Here is an 18,385-nt window from a genome sequence, read left to right as displayed (position 1 = left end):
GAGTTCACTACCCTCATGCTCGAGATCAGCGACATGTCTGAGAAAGACTCCTTTTTTTTTTTTCAAGATGGCATTAAGGATTAGGCCAAGACAGAATTCGATAAGCGGGGGGTTCTTGCGCGGATGTTGGAGGGTTGCTCTTGAATTGGGCCGCAATAGTATTAAGCGACTTCTTCTCCTGACAGTCGTGTACCCAATGATGGCCATTTCATATGAAGCATGGGTTTCGAGGCTTTGGTGGCTCCTTCTTGTTCTCCAATTTGCCTTACCTGCTTTGGTTGTTAAGTGACTTTTTCTGCCCCCAATCCTTGCGGTTGTTGCTCTTGTCATTGCGACTCTCTCTCACCTTTGCCTTGGTTAGACCTTTTATCTTTGGATTGGGTGTAGTACTCGATGAGCGATTCCCCAATGGTGATGGTGTCGTTAAATGTTTGAACACCCCACCTATCGAGTTCTATTTTGGAAATAAAAGAGGGAGTCTTTGTCGAACATGTTGCTGATCTCGAGCATGAGGGTAGTTAACTCGTTGATGTAGTCGCGAACACTATCCGTTTTTTTTTGTCGACGTAGGCACGCTCTCGCTTCCTTTTCTTCATTGCTTAGGCAAATTGCTTTCGGAATTCTTGCTTGAAATATGCCTAAGTATCGATGGTGCAAATGCCTTTACCCATCTCGCCATGCTTCTGACGCCACCATAGTTGTGCGGCGCCTCAAAGGTAAGTGAGTGTTGTGCTCAATTTCGATGCTTCGTCTCGCGCACCTATGACATCAAAGTATTGGTCTAACCCGAAGAGAAAGTTGTTCACGACAGTGACATTGCGCGTCATCATAAATGTCGGGTTTTGGCACATCAATGCATCGCCTATCACTCGTACTTGAGGATGCCGGGCTTGCATAAAGTGTGTGCTCGTGTCATGCCCAGTATGAGCAAACTTCCTCTACTTTCGCATGGATAGCTTGCAGTTCCTCTTGATTGAAACTGCGGAGTTTCGAAATTCCCCTCGGAGGGTGTTGGCTTAGTCTTGGACGAGGTCCTTGGTTGCCATAGTGAAGTCAGCATACTCCCCTTCGAGACCATCCACCCTTTCTTCCAATCCTCCAAGGGTGTGTCATGAGCGGCAGACAATACAATTTCGAGTGTGGTCATGCGAAGCTCTAAAGCATCAATGGATGGGGCTTTGGACTTGCCATGAGCGCGTCCTTCCTCGTGACTACGGGTTGGTTCCGGTGGAACATCCACACCAACAATGCCCTCTTGTGATGTGGTTGGAGGGTTGGCCTTTGCTCATGAACTAACTTGCGTAGGTGAAAACTTTTGCTCTGATACCACTTGTCACGGGATGAGTTTTTTGCGCAATGAACCCGTGCAATATTTAGACAACTCTTGCCGAAAGTTGCTAAGTAAGTCTTTGAACTTCTCGACTAGCTAAGCCTGGAGGCTTTCGAAAGAGTTAGAGAGCAGTTGAGCCAAAAGAGGAAAATTATATTACTTGCAAAGTGCTTACAAGAGAACTTACAAAGGTGCTTCAGTTGCTTGCTTTTAACTTGATCCTCAAATGTCAAATGGTATGCCCTATTTATAAGGAGGCTTGCCAAGCTCTAGAGTTTTAGAGAATTCTATCAACTTGCCTAAATATTTAGATATTTATAAGTGTTAGAGATGTGTAGAGAATTCTAGATATGTACAAGTTTGAGTTGTGTTAGAGTTTGCTAGAAAATTCTAGAATCGAGCCAAGGGAGACTATTGGCCTATGTTTGAGCTCTTAGCCCGAATTATTGGGCACTTGGGCGATCCACAATAATATGGACTTTTCTATTTTGTCCATAAATTGTTAATAAATTTCGAATATAAGGGTTGGAATTTTACTTTAGAAATTTACTTCAATTTCTTATTTTTCAAATCGACAATACCTGTTTGTTTTTCACAATATTGGTTCACAAAATTTAAGTTATCTTGACTTACTTCAACTATCAACGAGCCTACAGGAATAACCAACCCAACCTACATTAATAAGATTTCTATAGCCTATAAACATGATTACCAACGGCAAAGCAAGATAGGCACAAACAAGAAAAGTATGTTGTCCGATAGATCCTGCAGCGGTGTACATATCATAAGTGCTCTCAGGTTAGAATTGGGAGACCGTGGAAAATCATATATATTGTGTCAATTCTGCAACCCAACTCCGAATGCTACAAAGTCATGTTTGTGCGAATTCAACATATAATCCTATCCATGGTTTCAAACACAAGGCAATTTCTCTATGAAGCATGCGCCTATAATTATTCTGAAACACAACGAACTTAATTTATTCTCTAAGTTAACCTTTGATTTTTCCTAAGTCCAATACTAGTAGCTGCTTAAAGGCGGCACAAGCAGTGGTTTATGGGCACGAACAACAGCTGGGCACGAGCAGCGGCTTCAGGACACGAGCAACGGCCTCAAGACCCGAACAGCGGCTAGACACAAGTAACAGGGGCATGTAGCAGGTTAGGAAATTCTATTAAGGGTTTGTGATTTTTTTTTTCTAATAAGGGGTGAGGGTTTCTAGGTAGTAACCGATTGAATTTTATTTTTGTAAATTTGTGATTTCTTAAGGAGGGTTTTTGGGTGAATACACTAGTTATTAGTAAGGGAATATACCAAATTAACCTTTTAATTACTTAAACAAACTAAATCCATTAAAAAATTGGGGTCTAAATGTTTTTTTCAAAATATTAAGAAATTTCGTATTTATTTTTTTAAACGTTTGAGGTGTATCAATTATTTTTCTCTCTATTTAATTGATAACATAAGAAATTATTAATTCTTATCAATAAATAATAATTAAAATTAAATTATTATTTATTATTAATAATTGAAATATTTAATTCATGATATAATAGTCACTAATTCATTTTTATACATAAAATACAAGTTTAAATAATTGAATAATACTTGCTAACATAACGTAAGCAAGCTAAGGTTTTTGAATAATTCGATCAGGTAATAACAAGAAATATCAATGAGCTAAATATATAAATGACATATCACACAAGTTATTTTAATGTTCTTGACATGTCATCTTTGTGATGAAGTTATTTTAATGTTTTTGAATATTAATACAATCCTTTAATATTTTCTTTATTAAACATATTAATCAATTTTATTGTAGTTTACGATATTCCATATAAAAATATATTTATAAAAATTTATAAAGATAAAAAAATGCTAAATTGAAGAAAAATAAAAAGATAAAAATAATAATCATATATTATTATATTATCACAAGTTATAGAGATGAATAGTCATGTTACATGGTAAATTTTATTTAGGTAAAGATGAAAATAAATAAATTAGATGTGCATATTTTAGAGAATATCTTATAATGATGTCATCTAGACATTTTAAATTAAGTAAAAAATTAAAAATTTACTTAATAATTTAATAACTTAATGATTGGAAATTTTCACTAATTTGAAAAAATAAACAGACTTAAGGACTTAATTGATGGAAATTAAGTCAATTATGTTATTAAGTATAAAAAAACAAATGACTCCTAACTATTATAAAATAATTTTAAATATGTAATATTAATAAATTACTATTAATATACTTAATTTCTTTTAACTTAGTTTAATTAGTCAACTCTTATAAAAAAAATACAAGATAATACTGTAAACTTAGAATCTTAAGCCAATTTGATAATGCTGTAATTTTTAAAATAATTGTTGTTAATTGTGTTATAGAAATAATCAACTCTAAAAAGAATTAATTAAACATTTGATTAAACTTGTTTTTAAAAGTATTGTGAATTTTAAAAGTAGGCATATGTATTTGGTAAATCTTATAATTGAACTACCATTATAATGTAAATGAGTAAATTAGATATAATATTTAATAAAATTTATTCAAAATGTATATAAAATAATTTTTTTGTTGTGTACATAAAATAATTGATAATTAAAATAAATATTTTATATTATTAATTTTATTTTTATTTAGTTATCTCAGTATAGTTGATAATAATAATAATTTCTTTAAAAGTAATGGCTTTATATTCTAATTAATAAGGATAATTTAAAATTTTTATTTTATATATATGTATAGAAATTTATATTAAGTATAAAAGTAATTATAAAAATAATTTTATATTAAGATCTTCTTTAGTATAATTCCCTTCGAATACCATTATGTTGAAAAAAAGAATAAATGATAAATATGTTCAAAATTTTATCCCAAATTATATTTTAATGCGCATTTTTTAATATGAAATTTAAAAATAAAATATTAAAATTTAGGAATATGAAGCAGTGCTATTAAAAAATTATTATTTTTCACACAGTAAAACGCGAAACTCCGTCTTGTCTCATTTCTATAGTCGCGACAGACGACTCACTCTCACTCAATCTCACTCTCAGACGCATTCACTCCCATTTCTCGGCGAACGGAAACAACTAAAACATTTCAACAAATTAATTTTCAGTTTCTGCTGACCCCCAACCATAAACAACCAATCAACCCACTCTTCTTTTAAAAAACAAAAAAAACCCTAAACCCCATGAATTATCCAATACCCTAATTCTGAAGAAGCGTAAACCCTAACATAAACGACTTATCAGAATGATTCATGGTTATGATGATGATGATGATGCAGCAGCAGAACTCCTCTGCACAGCCACAGCCACAGCCACAGCCACAGTCACAATCCACGGCCTCCGCCACTGCCGCCACAGCTAACAATTCCAGCCTTAGATCCCCCACCACCGCCGCCGCCGCCACCCATGCACCCCGTCAAGCGATACCAATTGCCGCTGCTGCAGACCATGCCATGGGCCCGGTGGTGGTCCCTATCTCGGTTGAGCCTCCGGTAGCGACGACGATGCTGCCTAGGGTGCGCTTATCCGACGTGGCGCCCTACGATGGCGCCCCTGCTGGGCCCTATCTGAAGGCTGTGGAGGCGCTGTCGGGGTCGCTTATGAGGCATAATGCAGCGGTTATTGAGTTGGGAAGCGAGGATGCTGCCATTATGCGCTGCGGGCTTGAAGCTGCCCGCTTGTACTTTAGGACTAAATCTCAGACTGTTGGTAAGGGAAGCCGCGGGGTTTATATGTATCGAGCTGGAAGGTAATTCTATAGATATATGCATATTTATTAATCAGGAAGTTGTTTGTATTGCATTTTCATGAATATGTGTTCTACGTATCAATTAATAAGAGTAGAAAGTAGAAGGAAGCCAATATTGAAGGGGATGGTGTGAGTGGAAAAAGTAGTACTAGTAAGTTTCTACCCTGGGTATCCCTAGGAACATATTGGATTTTCTCGTTATTTAACATGTACTTGCCTTAAGCTTAATTTTGGTCTCTTTTCTTTTCTGGGCAAAATTTAATGTTGTACGAGGTTGTGTTGTGATAGGGCTTTGGAAGATTGGGACTCCTCTCCCCCTTGCATGGCTGATATTTTTAAGTGCATGGGGAAGGCAGCTCGTGCAGCGTTGTTTGCGATAGCAAGACATCTTCGTTTGCGAAGCGAGTATGGTTATGAAGGATTTTCATTTTGAATTCACATTGCTCATATGCCTGAGCTTTTCTTTTTTCCTTCTTTTTTCTCTAACAAATATATCTGATTTCTACTTATAATTCATGTAATGCAGTGTTTTTAATCATTTACTTGATGATACACCGTTGCCTGCTAATGAAGTGTCCTCATCGGTGCTTGTTGCAACTTACTCTCCTGCATCCTTGCAGAATGGAAAAGGGGCTATTGGGGCTATTGGGGGAGGGAAGCCAGCTATGAATGGTGAAGTTGAGAAAGGATTATTAACATTGATTTCCTCAGACAGTCCTGGTCTGCAGGTTTCTAGAATTTGAAGATAATCTAATGTTAATAAGTGTCATTATCTCCGGTGTCAAGATCATTATAGCTAATATCATGAGCTTCACTGGTTTCATAAATTCTTTCTATCAAAAATCTGAATTTAACCTTTTTGCAAATACTTGATCATGGTTATGCATTTTGGATATTCTGATTGTGCAACTGTTTACATCTGAAAGCTTTTTCTTCCATAGGTATGTGACCCCAATGGTCGCTGGTACCTGGCAGATGGTGGGTCAGCTCCTGGGGATCTCTTACTGATTACAGGCAAGGCACTTAGCCATGCTACTGCTGGCCTTCGTCCTGCTGCATTATATAGGGCTGCTCCTGATTTTGTGTCATGCAGTAATGGTGGGGGGAGGTACAATCAATATCTTCTAAATTAGCTTTCTTGATGGATGTAGCTTGAAGATAGATGTTGTGGTTGAACTTCCACTTTACATTAAATTATCCCATAGAGTGTTGCGATTGCAGGACGTCACTGGCATTCAGGCTCATGCCACAGGGCAACGCTATATTAGACTGTTCACCAATTGCAGCAGCTGGTCATGTCATTCCCCAGAGCTATGTACCAATATCTGTTAGCCAGTTTATGGATGACCTTTCTGCTGAGGAAGATGGATTGTGTAATCGTTCGGATAATACTTACGTAAGTTATTTTAGCATTTCCCACCAAGTAAACAATGGCAAGTTAAATAAAATTGAAGATCCCTAGTACCTTATTTATGAAAATATTATTTGATCGCTCGCTTCCATTGAGGTGTTAAATTTTCTGGTGATTTGGAGAAACCGACTTCATTCAAGACATTGATTTCATTTCTTTTGATAAATGAGCACATATGAACTTTGCTACTTATTGCCTACATCTTTAATTGCTAGTTTGTTATCCTCATTCTCCACATTAAAGATTGTTGTTTTGAAACTTTATTTCTAACTTTGATTTTTAGTAACTAACTTTCATTTGATACATATTTTAACTGCTATCTGAATTTGATTGGATTATATTTGTTTGGTCACAGTTAGTACAAAACAATTTGAACAGGGAACCGTCATTAAGAAGCGTTCTCTCAGATCCCTTATCGTGAGTTTATTCTGTTCTCTCTGCTATTTCCCGCTTTCATTCTTAAGCTTTAAGTCTGGCACAGTTACAGTTTTAATCATTGTATGTATCCATGCATGTATCAAGCATAAACAAGAAGGAATAAAGAGTTTTGACCTGAACAGTGAATGTGTCTCACAATTAAGAACCAAAATAATCATCTCAAATATTTCAAGTCAACTCTGTAATTTGAAGATTAAAGATATTTATATTGAGAAAAACTATCATTCTGACAGTGTTGGTGCTTCTCAAACTCATTGAAATTAGGAAGTTTTACTACCTGTGCTAAAATCAACTAAACATTTGATATGTCATTGTTGTTCCCACTCGTGCATCACTACCTCATCATAGACAAACAAGTCCTGATGAATTTGCCACTGTCCATTCCAGCAAAACATCAACTATCCACGTCTGATTACTAATACTTTTTTAAACTATTAAACTTAAACCAGTAACTGAACAAGCTAATTCTTCCTGGTTCCTAGTTTTCGTTGTTGTTGAGACCGTAGATTTGTGTCTTGGCTTCCAAAGAGAATACTTCTTCTTTAACTAAGTGATGGATATGGGCATGATTCTTGATAACACGAATCAAGATCATCATCATATTGCATTTTCTCACTTCATTTTAACTCCCTAGAATCTGGAGCAAGCCCATAATTAGAGCATCTCCAAAAGACTCTTCAAATAAAATTCTACTTCTTATTTGAAGAGTCATATCAATATTAAACACTCCAAAAGACACGTTAATTTAGATTCTTCAAATAAGATTTGTTTCTCACTCTTCAAAATTGCCGAGTGAGTTTCTCCCTCTTCTATTAATATTTATTGAAAAGATAAGACTGCAATAATTATTATTTATGTTTCCTTTCAAAAACATAACAATTCAATTTGATAGTGGGAAAGAGTTAATTAAAATAATATTAACTTATTCTTATTTGAGGAGTCTTTTGGAGGGGACTATATTTTTCTATACACTTATTTGCCACATCAGTAAACAAATTGAAATTTGAAGAGTAAAATTTAAAGAGACTTTTGAAGATGCTCTTATATATTAAGATGATACAAGGATTGGGAAGCTCAATATATTTAAATATTCTATTTGTGATTGTTTACGATCAATTTCTGTTACATTTTTCTTGTGCATTCTCACCATTTATTAGCTATTACTTCTTTTGTCCTTTTTGTCTTTATATATATAGATATGTATGCATCAAATCTGTTCTTTCGACTTGTAAATGGGTCTGACTTCATTTCTTGAGAATAGTAGGCTGATACTATAATGATTTATATGGAGTTCTAATTGCACCTCTTTTCTCGAATTTGTTGACATTTAGTGGTGCATTCCTCGATGATGCAATGGTTGTTTCGTGTGGACATTCTTTTGGTGGTCTCATGCTGAGAAAAGTTATTGATACCGTAAGTAGGACAATCTCTTTTTACTGATTAAAACTGTATTTAATAGATTGCTAAGAAGATGCCTTCTGCATAGGTGAAATGACAGCTCGAGACCTAGGATATAAAGTGTTGTGTTAGGCTTTTGGCATATGCCAAATAAAGTGGCCTTATGTGTTCCATTGAAAATGCTTTTATCCTGTATCTGATGTGGTTCTGACAAATGGTATAATGCTTATTTTCACAAACAGTCTTAGAACCGAACTTGCCAGTTGACTAATAGAGATTGGAATTGTTCAAGATACCATTGATGTTATAGGAGTATAAGTATGCGAAAAGGTTTTAAATTGTTGTTAAGGATGATGCTGTTAACTTCTAACCTTACCTGAATTTCTACTTATCTTATTTCTTTATGCTTCCCATCACCTTTAGGCTAACTTGAAGGCTTGAAATCAAATCTCCCTGGATTTGGGAACAACAATGTGTTTGATTTGAGATTTAGGTGGCAGAACCAACAAAGTTATGTTTATGTGAAAGATTTGAATATGCTGACTTGTCTTGTGAGGGTGAAAGCTTGTCTTAGATTAGGTCTTACTATACTTACTAATAGATGTAGAGATTGTATTCTTCTAATGTTTTACAGTTTCTGGTAGGTAGATGGAAGCTTGTGGGTTTAAGCTGTTAATTTTTTTAATTTGATGTGTTCTGATGAAAGACTGCACTCTTGACATCTTCTATGATTTATTATTATGCCCTCTAGAAGGGACGAGACAAGACTTATAACCCCAATTATTGTTTTCATTACAGTCAAGATGTACCATCTGCAGCGCAGAAATTGAGACTGGGTCTTTGGTCCCTAATCTTGGTACATTTCATTTGCTTAATTAATTTTACTGGCTTTTGATACCGCTTCCTTTAGGTTGATTTACTTATACATCCAATTCTTTTGATTTCTTTCCACAGCTCTTAGAGCTGCTGCTGTAGCTATCAAGCAAGAGGATGATCGAAGGCTATTCCATAATGCAGCTCTACGTAAGCGTCGGAAAGAAATGGGTGACCAAATGGATCCAATGAGAAGATCCAATAGGGTATATTTTGACATCCTTGATATCTATGACTTGATATTTTAGAGATTTTGGGTTGTGCATATGGTCTCATGAACATGTTTAGTATATAAACAATTAGTTGTTTTTTAAAAAAAAATTAAACAAATAGTTATTTGTAAGACAAGTGAAGCGATGGACAGATGTAGCTTGTTAAGGTGAAATATTGAGAAAATTTTGGAAACAGGGTGAAATACGGAGAAAAATATTCCTGATTGTTTTTGCGGTATACTGGTTGACTTCTGCTTGGTTTTATCTTTGTAATAGTCGAACGAGTCAATAATAACACTTGATGTGACTGGATGTTAGATGGAGTTATTATAAGCCGCATTGTTCAGAATGTATGAAGTGATTTATATTGTTTCTTATTTGTATCTAGGAAAATGGAGATGCTACTACAACAGATGATGGATTGAATAGGGGGGTACAGTATCCATTTTCTGTTAATGAGAAGGTGCTGATCAAGGTGAGTAGTTTGCTTTTTTTGACTCTAAAATCTACGAACTCTTCTAGTTGGTTATCCGTATTTGTAAGAGCATACTGAATTGTATAGGGAAATAGGAGGACACCAGAGAAGTTTGTTGGGAAGGAAGCTGTCATCACATCCCAATGTCTCAATGGCTGGTAAGTGGAGCAATCCTAATGCTTTTACTAGCATTCTCTGTTATTTATTCTTCAATTAAAGATGCGGTGTCTTCTGGCTCACTTTAATGGCAATTCTATGGTAATGACAAAAATTTTCTTCATTTGGGTCAGGGCCACTTACCTGAATGTGCAATTCGAATAGGTTTTAGTTTATTGTGAGCTGTGGCTATAGGAGTAAGTGTTTTCTTTTTCTGTTGTAGGTATTTGCTTAAAATTATTGGAAGTGGTGAGAATGTTCGCCTGCAATATCGTTCTCTTCGAAAAATTTTGAACTCTCAGACGATTGAAGACAGTTGTCCCTCACATCAAGTTCAGAACAGTAGCTCTTGAGTTCTTAAATTTAGTAAGAGTGATATCAAACCCACCCTCACATCGTCATAGGACATAATTAGTGATATTACCTCGTCACACTTAGAGAAACGTGATGATGGTTTCTTGTAACTTATATTGTATTTGAATGTTATTTATTTAGTCAGATAAAATCAGGTAGATTATTTGTGAGCCCCCGGCCTCGAATCCGAAGCTTGTAAAGAGAAATGTTTGAATGTAACATGAGGTTTATCATAAAAGCCTTAGTTATCAATCATGTATAATTTTGTTTCTTTTGTTGGTTCGACCAAAGCTTCAATGTTATCTACTTATCTTCCTAAAGGACAAGCTTAAATTTAACAAGGTGTATGGAATAATGGTGCTGTGGATACCCATTTAATTTTTTTGATTTATTTAAATGTTACAATTCTGAGTCTATTTTGAGAAATTTTATTTTACAACTAGGGAGAATAACACTTTTGACCCTCCTTAAAAATTATTTTTGACAGCGAAGGTGCTTGATAAATTTTTAATATTCCATTTGATTTTTAGTGCTAAAATAAATAAATAAAATTATTGAACGTTAATTGTGATATTTTAAGAAATAAGTTAACTAATAACAATTTGTGGAGAGTTTAGGAAATCATGTGTTAGTGAAATTGTCTTATTTATCATTCAACAATATATATATATATATATTTTCTTTTATTGTTATTGTACACTACGGTCTTAAAATTATGGGATTTGAATTTGATAGCCTTTTGTGTTTCAAGCAGAAAATAATCAAGCTGTGGATAATAAACTCTTTTTACCAAGGAAACTTGGAATGTTGATAGTAATTTGGTGTGATTTTTGTACAATTTTTTTTTTTTTTTACTTTCTCAATATACGAATTTAGGTGGTCAATTAAAAAAATAACTTAAAAATTATTTAACCAAAGTACTAAGGATGGAATTTTTTTTACGTAAACTCCAAATTATGTGATTCTTATTGCGAGGAGGGTAAAAATAAGAATTGAAAAATGTGCAAAAATTATTGTTCACCATCGTTCGAAATACATTGTACCAGAACTAAACAGCGTTATCAAATTTTAAATCATTGTTCTAAAATGATCTACGTTCGCTCGCACTATAGATAGATACTCAAAATTTTGATACTTAAAACTACACGACATCAGCAATCACGGGATCAAAAACTGGCACTTGGCACTATTACTAGTCAAGATAGAAAAATAATTGAAATTAAATTCCGGGAGCCCTCAGTCACAACTTGTTGAGAAGCCCCCTGTTTTTGAATCCATTGGCTATTGCGTGTACTTTCCAGGACTTTCCCCCAATAATTCTTGGCTTTATCCCACAACATTTTTCAGAAGGCTCCATTCTCTGTCCACACGCATCAGAATTTCCAATCTAAATTATTGCTGTGTGCTATAAATTAATTCGTGGGTGTTTAATGCCAAAACAAAATCTTTGATCGGGCACCGGCAAAGGTGGATTCCTTATTATTTATTTGTTTTATTTTTTAAATTGACTCACACGTGAAAATATGAATAATCCAATTCCGGATATCAACTAACTCACTACAGAGAATAAATTATGATATAGCAAATTGCTTTGGTAAGTTTTTAATTGCACAAGTTTCTAGGTTAAAATGTTGCATGAGGTCGTGCCCTGTATTAACAAGCTAGCGTACAAAACCGAAGCAAATTTAGGGTGTGTTTGGATATAGTTGCTGCAGAATGGAAGTAGTAAATTCAAATATATGAATAGATAGTAAATACTAATTGCTAAGTAAAAGTTTATGTTAAATTCTTCGTTTTCAAAACTCAATAATGTTAGGTATTTCAATATTCAAGTCTCATTTATATGACAATAAATCTATAATTGCCACATCATATAAAATTTTAATAATTAATCACATGTACGGCTGCTACATTAATTTAAAAAGATTAAGATTTTCTCATAACCTGATTTTCGACTAAGCAAAAATACAATTGTGGAATTGGTGCTTGATAAATAAAAAATAATAATAAAAGACTTAAATCCCATTCATATACTATATATCAATAAATATACATGTCACTGAATTTTTAAAAACTCAAAAAGAGCTCAAATAGGAAGATGATCATAATCCCTGAGTCAAAATAAGTCCATTAATACATAAGATCAATCAAATATTTAAATGTGGTTGGCTCATATTTCTTCTCATGAGAACATTCCAAATTATAATAAAAATTTCATCTGTTTATCATTAATTAAAATACACAAACATAATACAATACATTATCATTTTACAAATACATTTGTATATTTTCCATGAGAGGGCAAGAGTCTCAATGATATTAACATAATCTTGGCAAATTCTATTATGCCTAACCAATTTGTGCATGTGACCCTTCATCTCCCTACAAACTTCCTCCAACTCCCTGACCCTCCGTTGCATCGTCTGTAGATTAAATCTCGTATTTTCATTTTCTTCTGAAAATCTCTCTGCATCATCAATGACCCCGGCGCCGGCGCCGTTGTATAAGACAACTTGAGAATTCTTTGTGCTTGGATCAATCTTTCTTTTGGGATCACTTTGCTGATACGGAAACTCATGATCTTTTGTTGGTAATTTGGAATGCTGGGACATAAGTGCTTGAATGGCTACATTTGGGGGAATTTTTGGATTCTTTGCAAGATATTTACTTGCTTCAAGTGTGAGCTTCCTGTAGTTTAGGCATCTGCATAATTCTGATCGCTCCTTAAAGGAAAGAGTTGGATGAGACTGCAATAACCATAAACTATGTTTTATGAGAAAGATGTATAATAAGATTTTGTGCAGACGTTAGTATATATTTTAAAATATAAAATTCAAGGTCAAACCTTGATCGTATTGTCCAACTGCAATACAATTGTTAAAAAAAAAGGTTGGTAATATCCTTTAACCTCGAATTTGTGTTTAAAAATATTCATATATATGAAAAATATACGAGTAATCTATTAGATAATGTAGTTCATATTATGATGAATAATATTGTCACATGACATTGTCTAATTAATTTACGTATTTAACAAATATTAAATGATGCCATATATACAATGGCTCATCAAATCTTTTATGACCATGAAAACAAGTTAAATTATGTGGAAAGCATGTTAATTTCTTCACAAAAAGGGGGGGAAAAAAAAAAAGATGAAAAGCAGATGAGAAAGTCTAACTTCTAGTTTCAACAAAAGCGTCTATAAATGTTGTCCTATCTACAAATAATTTTTTTCTCTCTTTTCCAAAAACTCCAATTACTTGATCTTTATAGATAAAAAGGATGAGCAATTGCAAAAGCAAGAAAATTAATAAAGTTGATGATAAATTTATTCACCTCGAGATATATATCAACAGCTCTGTAGACGCCATCAAAGCACTCTCTAGCAGAATCTGGTAAGCTCTCTGCAACTCCAAGAAACTTTGGGACCTTAAGCTTCTGATCAGGTGATATTTCACTCAAGTACTTGTCAATCAATCTTCCAACCTTTTTCAATTTTTGTGAACCGACCAAGTCATTATTGCTACTATTACTATTAACAAATATCTTAATAAATCTTATAACAAGATTTACATCATAAACACCTCTATCATGGCCATTGCCGTAGCCTTGGCCTGATACCAACAAGTCATCTAATGTTGCTTTGTCAAGCATCCCACCAATCATGTTCTCCAAACCAGCCCTGCAATCTTTGCTTATACCAAAATTAGACACAATTCTAAGTACCCAAAACAATTTCCTGCAAGAAAATGAACATTTTCCAATAAAAATGACCCCATGAACAGCTGTGTCAGCAAGACCACTGTAGCTGCCATTGCCACCATAGCCCCCGCCTTTGCTCTGAGCTTGAACACAACCTTTTAGATAATGAAGAAGGAATCTTGTTAGGATTAAGCTGTTATTTTCAGCCCCGTAAGCCCCCAACCCCTTGCTGATTTTCTCTATAATGACTGGCGATAGAATTGTCAAATCATCAAACCACCACGCTTTGCTTGGTGATGGTGATGATGAACATGATGGCTTGATTATTGATTCTGGGGTGGTTTTGGTTGAAGTACAGGAGAATCTACACCCATATGAAGTTTCAGGAGACGAGGAAGAGGAAGGAGTTGATGGTGAGGCAATAATGAGGCTTAAATCTGAATGCTGAGCAATCTTTGCTAACAATGCACAAATAAATTTATCTACAAGACCACATGAATATGCATATTTAAAGATTGATTCACAACTCTTGAGACTAGCAATTATGTCACTCCATGACCAATAAAACATTCCTTCAAGAAACGATTCTGTCTGCTGCAAGAGATTGTTTGTTGATGATACCGTATCAGTCATACCAAGAAAGATTGAGCAACAATGGAGGATCGACACATTAGACACTGTGATTTTGATTCTTCCATTGTTGTAACAGAATCTTGAAACCAGCTCAAACCCAGTTGGGCCACCAGGGAATCCTTTGATTTCAATGACTCTTCTGCTTTCTTGTTTGATGATCTTCTTCAGCCTTTCCGAATATTTTGTGATAGTTTGCTGCAAAAAAGAAAAAGGAAAAGTAAATGAATAGTGAAGTGGGTCAAACTATGGCTTTTCTTTCCTTTCAGGAACCTTTTGATTACCTCATTGAGAAAGAATGTTTGGTGACCATTGACATGGATTTGGATATCACAGAGCTGAGACATTGCTGCTTAATTTGCATAGAATGAAACCAAGGAATCTGTTTTTTTCTCTCGCTTTCTTTTTGAGAAACGAACACTCAATGGCGTATGATGTGCTGGCACGAGGCAAGAACCAACTACAAGAACATGCTTATAAATAGGACAAACAATGAAACAATCGCACAAAATAAATAATTTATGACACATATGCATACAAGTACAACAAATCAATATTCTATTCACTGCTAGTTAATTATATGCCATGGGTGAAGTTGAATTTGTCACTTGTAACTTCAAGTGAGCAGCTTGTGGCCTCCTAGTTCGTCTGTATCTATCGTAGGAGTATAATGTTTCATAATTTAGAAATAGACCCCTCCTTTGGAGTAGAATTTTAATCTAAGTTTCATCGCATCATACCACCTATTATATTGTCCGATTTGGTCTTAGCTCTTTTAATTTTACTATATATTAAGTAATTTTATGTATATAACTCGGTACTTTTTTTCTAACCAGGTCAAGTGAGATTCTTTCATTCTAAATAGATTTTTTTTTAAAAAAAAAAATTATAATATTACTAAATACTTGGGTTGAATTCATTCAATTATCAACTGTGACATTGGAAGCTTTGCGAGGTTACCATATATGTTAGTATGTACGTGGAATTTAATGGTATCACAGGTCCATCTTATTCCTTATGGGTTATTGGTTTTTTCATTGTAATTTCTCCGAATCAAACAAGTTGAAAGGGAACATTTGCGTATAAAAATTGCATGTTGATACAAAGAATGCAAAAAGATAAAAAAGTGCAGAGTTTGTCAGTTACAGGCGACATGGTCTGGCAAGTCAAGCACAAGAAACTTTGGTTTCATTCATCATTAATTCGTTCGCTTGTCAATTTGCAATCTAACACCCTCTCTATGATATTTCTTCACGGATTCGTTTTGCTTTCTCAGGATAATAATATTATTATTTGTGTCATCACCATCAAATATTGATGGGTTCAAACAAAAATGGAAATTAAGACAAATTATATTATTGTGTCATCACATCAATATAGGGGAAAAAATATATATATATATTGATGTGGACAATATAGCGATATGTTTTTATATATGGATGATCTCACAATCTAGTTTATTTTATGCTGTGGCATTTTGTCGGTCTATGTCATTATATATGTGAAGGTTGATCGATTGAGTCCCGTGATTAAGCATAATATATAAGATTTTTAATTCTAATTTACTGTTTTTTATTCGATAATTTATTCACAACAATCCCTAATGCATTATTTTTGTCCTTCCAAGAAAGGGTCGAAGATTTATAACTTTCTTTTTTTGTTTTAATCATAGAGTGAGCTAATACATTTATAGAAAATTGGATTGAAAACTTGTATTTTAATTGATATAGCATCAATATAAATTCACCGTTTATATAAGAAATAGAGAAACTGAATGATTAATAAACATATTACGAGATAATTAATGTCATGTTAGTTGACATATAAATTTTGTATTAGCGGCTGATAGTGTCTTTGGTAACTTGGCAGTTGTTTTTTGTTTTATTTTCCTTTTTTTTAATTTTATTAAATTTTATAAAAATAAATATTTACTATTAGAAATGTGTTACTTTTGTTGGTAGTATGGTGCTATCTCTTTAAGCTTTAATTTTAGTTGTTAATTAAATATCATTATACAAAGCTTAGTACATAAATTTAAAAAAAATAATAGAAAAAAAAAGTCGTCATAGTCTAGTTGCTGCCTCAGTTAGGTTCTATTTGATATTGAAGTACTGCAATCTACAATCGTTGTGAAAAAAAAAATAACGATAAAATAAAAGTTAATATTATGTAGTAAATATAATTTTTAAATAATGATTTTAATAAAAATAGTAAAGATATTATAAATTTTTATCATATAAGTGGTAGATCAAATCAATTTAACTTTTAAGTAACAATAACTAATATTTACCAAATACCTTAATACTATAATTTTTAAATTATAGCTGCCAATTTTAATATCAAATAGAACCTTAATTACTTAATTTGTATGCTTCTCTTTTAATATATATATTTTTAAAGGTAATACGTGCTTGTTTGTGTCCCACTATCCCTTGCTCTTGCATTTCTCTTTTTCCTCTTTTTTTTCCCCAAACTTTAGAGGCTTATTCTTCTGCTTTAATAAATTTTTTGTTTAAAAAGGTAATAAGCCCTCTTTTGTAAGTTGGTTGCATTTAGTTCGGCTACATTTGGTACAAATTTTTGGTTTTGTCAAAAAAAAAAAAGTAGATTTTTTGTTAGTAGAGCTTTCACAAAATAAAAAATAAAAAAATTGTTGTTTAGTTGTCAATGAAAGTTTTTATTAAAAATTATGAAATTACTTTAATAAGGAAGTTATTAAAAGTTATGCTATGAAATGAATGAAATAAGATTATGAAACAAATAAATGATATTTTAAATATTTTAACATTTAAAAAAAACTTTTCAACTCTTACTCACAAAAGCTCAAAATTTGAGTTTTTACTATTAGAGGTCAAATAACTTATTTAATTTTCAAAAGTTCTACTAAAAAAACAACAACAAAAAAAAAATGAAAAGAAATTATGAGATTAAATAAGTACTGTAACTATTAAATAAACTATAATAAACAAGCACTTAATCAAATATCTATAAGTCATTACTCTAAATTATGTTTCTTTTTATGATAAGGACTTTAAATCGTGTTACTCCAAATAATAAAAATGGATATTCTTTAGGGTTTTTTTTTTTTTTTTTTTTTTGTCTAATGTCTCGAGATATAATGAATGAAAAACCAATTTCTTTTCTACATTTCATGCTAAGAAAAATTGTACAGCATGAGTTCCTTTCTATAAGGTTTCACGATTTAACCAGTTAAGAAAATGACATACCACATGAATAGGTAGAAAAATAACACCATTAATAAATAAACCTCGAATATGAAGTGAACAATTTTGATCTGCCTCCGAATCTATTCGTCATGGCTGGACCATGTAAGAAGTTAACGATTTTAGTATTTTTACTTTCAAGTTTCACAATGTTGCGTGCTTGTGGTGGGTAAAGTAGTCATTTGGGCGAAGGTTTTCTATTAAGAATAAAGGAGAGTAATACTTGTCGCACCCCTTTAATATCCTCATAAAATCCTATTTATGTTATCAGTGAAAATCATGTAAAAAAGACAAATACGAAATTAATTAATTTTGGGAAATTTTCTATTCATGGAACAGTTTATATTTTTTAAAAAATAAATAATTCTGTTTATTTAAAAGAAGAGGGCTTGGGCTCATGCC

General features: G+C 33.2%; 2 protein-coding genes across 2 annotated transcripts; one reads left to right on the top strand and one right to left on the bottom strand.

Annotated features, from left to right (window-relative positions):
- The first annotated feature begins 4,332 nt into the window (after positions 1–4,332).
- Positions 4,333–10,662, top strand: LOC18044531. The gene is made up of 12 exons (XM_006437439.2): positions 4,333–5,107; positions 5,396–5,512; positions 5,634–5,835; positions 6,049–6,215; positions 6,329–6,503; positions 6,874–6,935; positions 8,288–8,369; positions 9,153–9,210; positions 9,309–9,433; positions 9,828–9,914; positions 10,002–10,072; positions 10,294–10,662. Exons 1-12 carry the CDS (start codon positions 4,611–4,613, stop codon positions 10,421–10,423), a joined length of 1,773 nt encoding a protein of 590 aa, XP_006437502.1. The 5' UTR covers positions 4,333–4,610; the 3' UTR covers positions 10,424–10,662.
- Positions 10,663–12,743: 2,081 nt separating this feature from the next.
- LOC18044497 (BTB/POZ domain-containing protein At1g50280) lies at positions 12,744–15,190 on the bottom strand. The gene is given in 4 exon segments (XM_024186456.1): positions 12,744–12,766; positions 12,769–13,171; positions 13,764–14,957; positions 15,044–15,190. Coding segments are annotated over 4 exon segments (1,683 nt in total). The 5' UTR covers positions 15,107–15,190.
- Between the last annotated feature and the right edge of the window lie 3,195 nt (positions 15,191–18,385).

This window comes from Citrus clementina, unplaced genomic scaffold (genome assembly GCF_000493195.1).
Source record: "Citrus clementina cultivar Clemenules unplaced genomic scaffold, Citrus_clementina_v1.0 scaffold_4, whole genome shotgun sequence".
NCBI lineage: Eukaryota > Viridiplantae > Streptophyta > Magnoliopsida > Sapindales > Rutaceae > Citrus > Citrus x clementina.
Note: the sequence above shows the minus strand (reverse complement) of the source record. Positions and strands in the feature narration are given on the sequence as shown.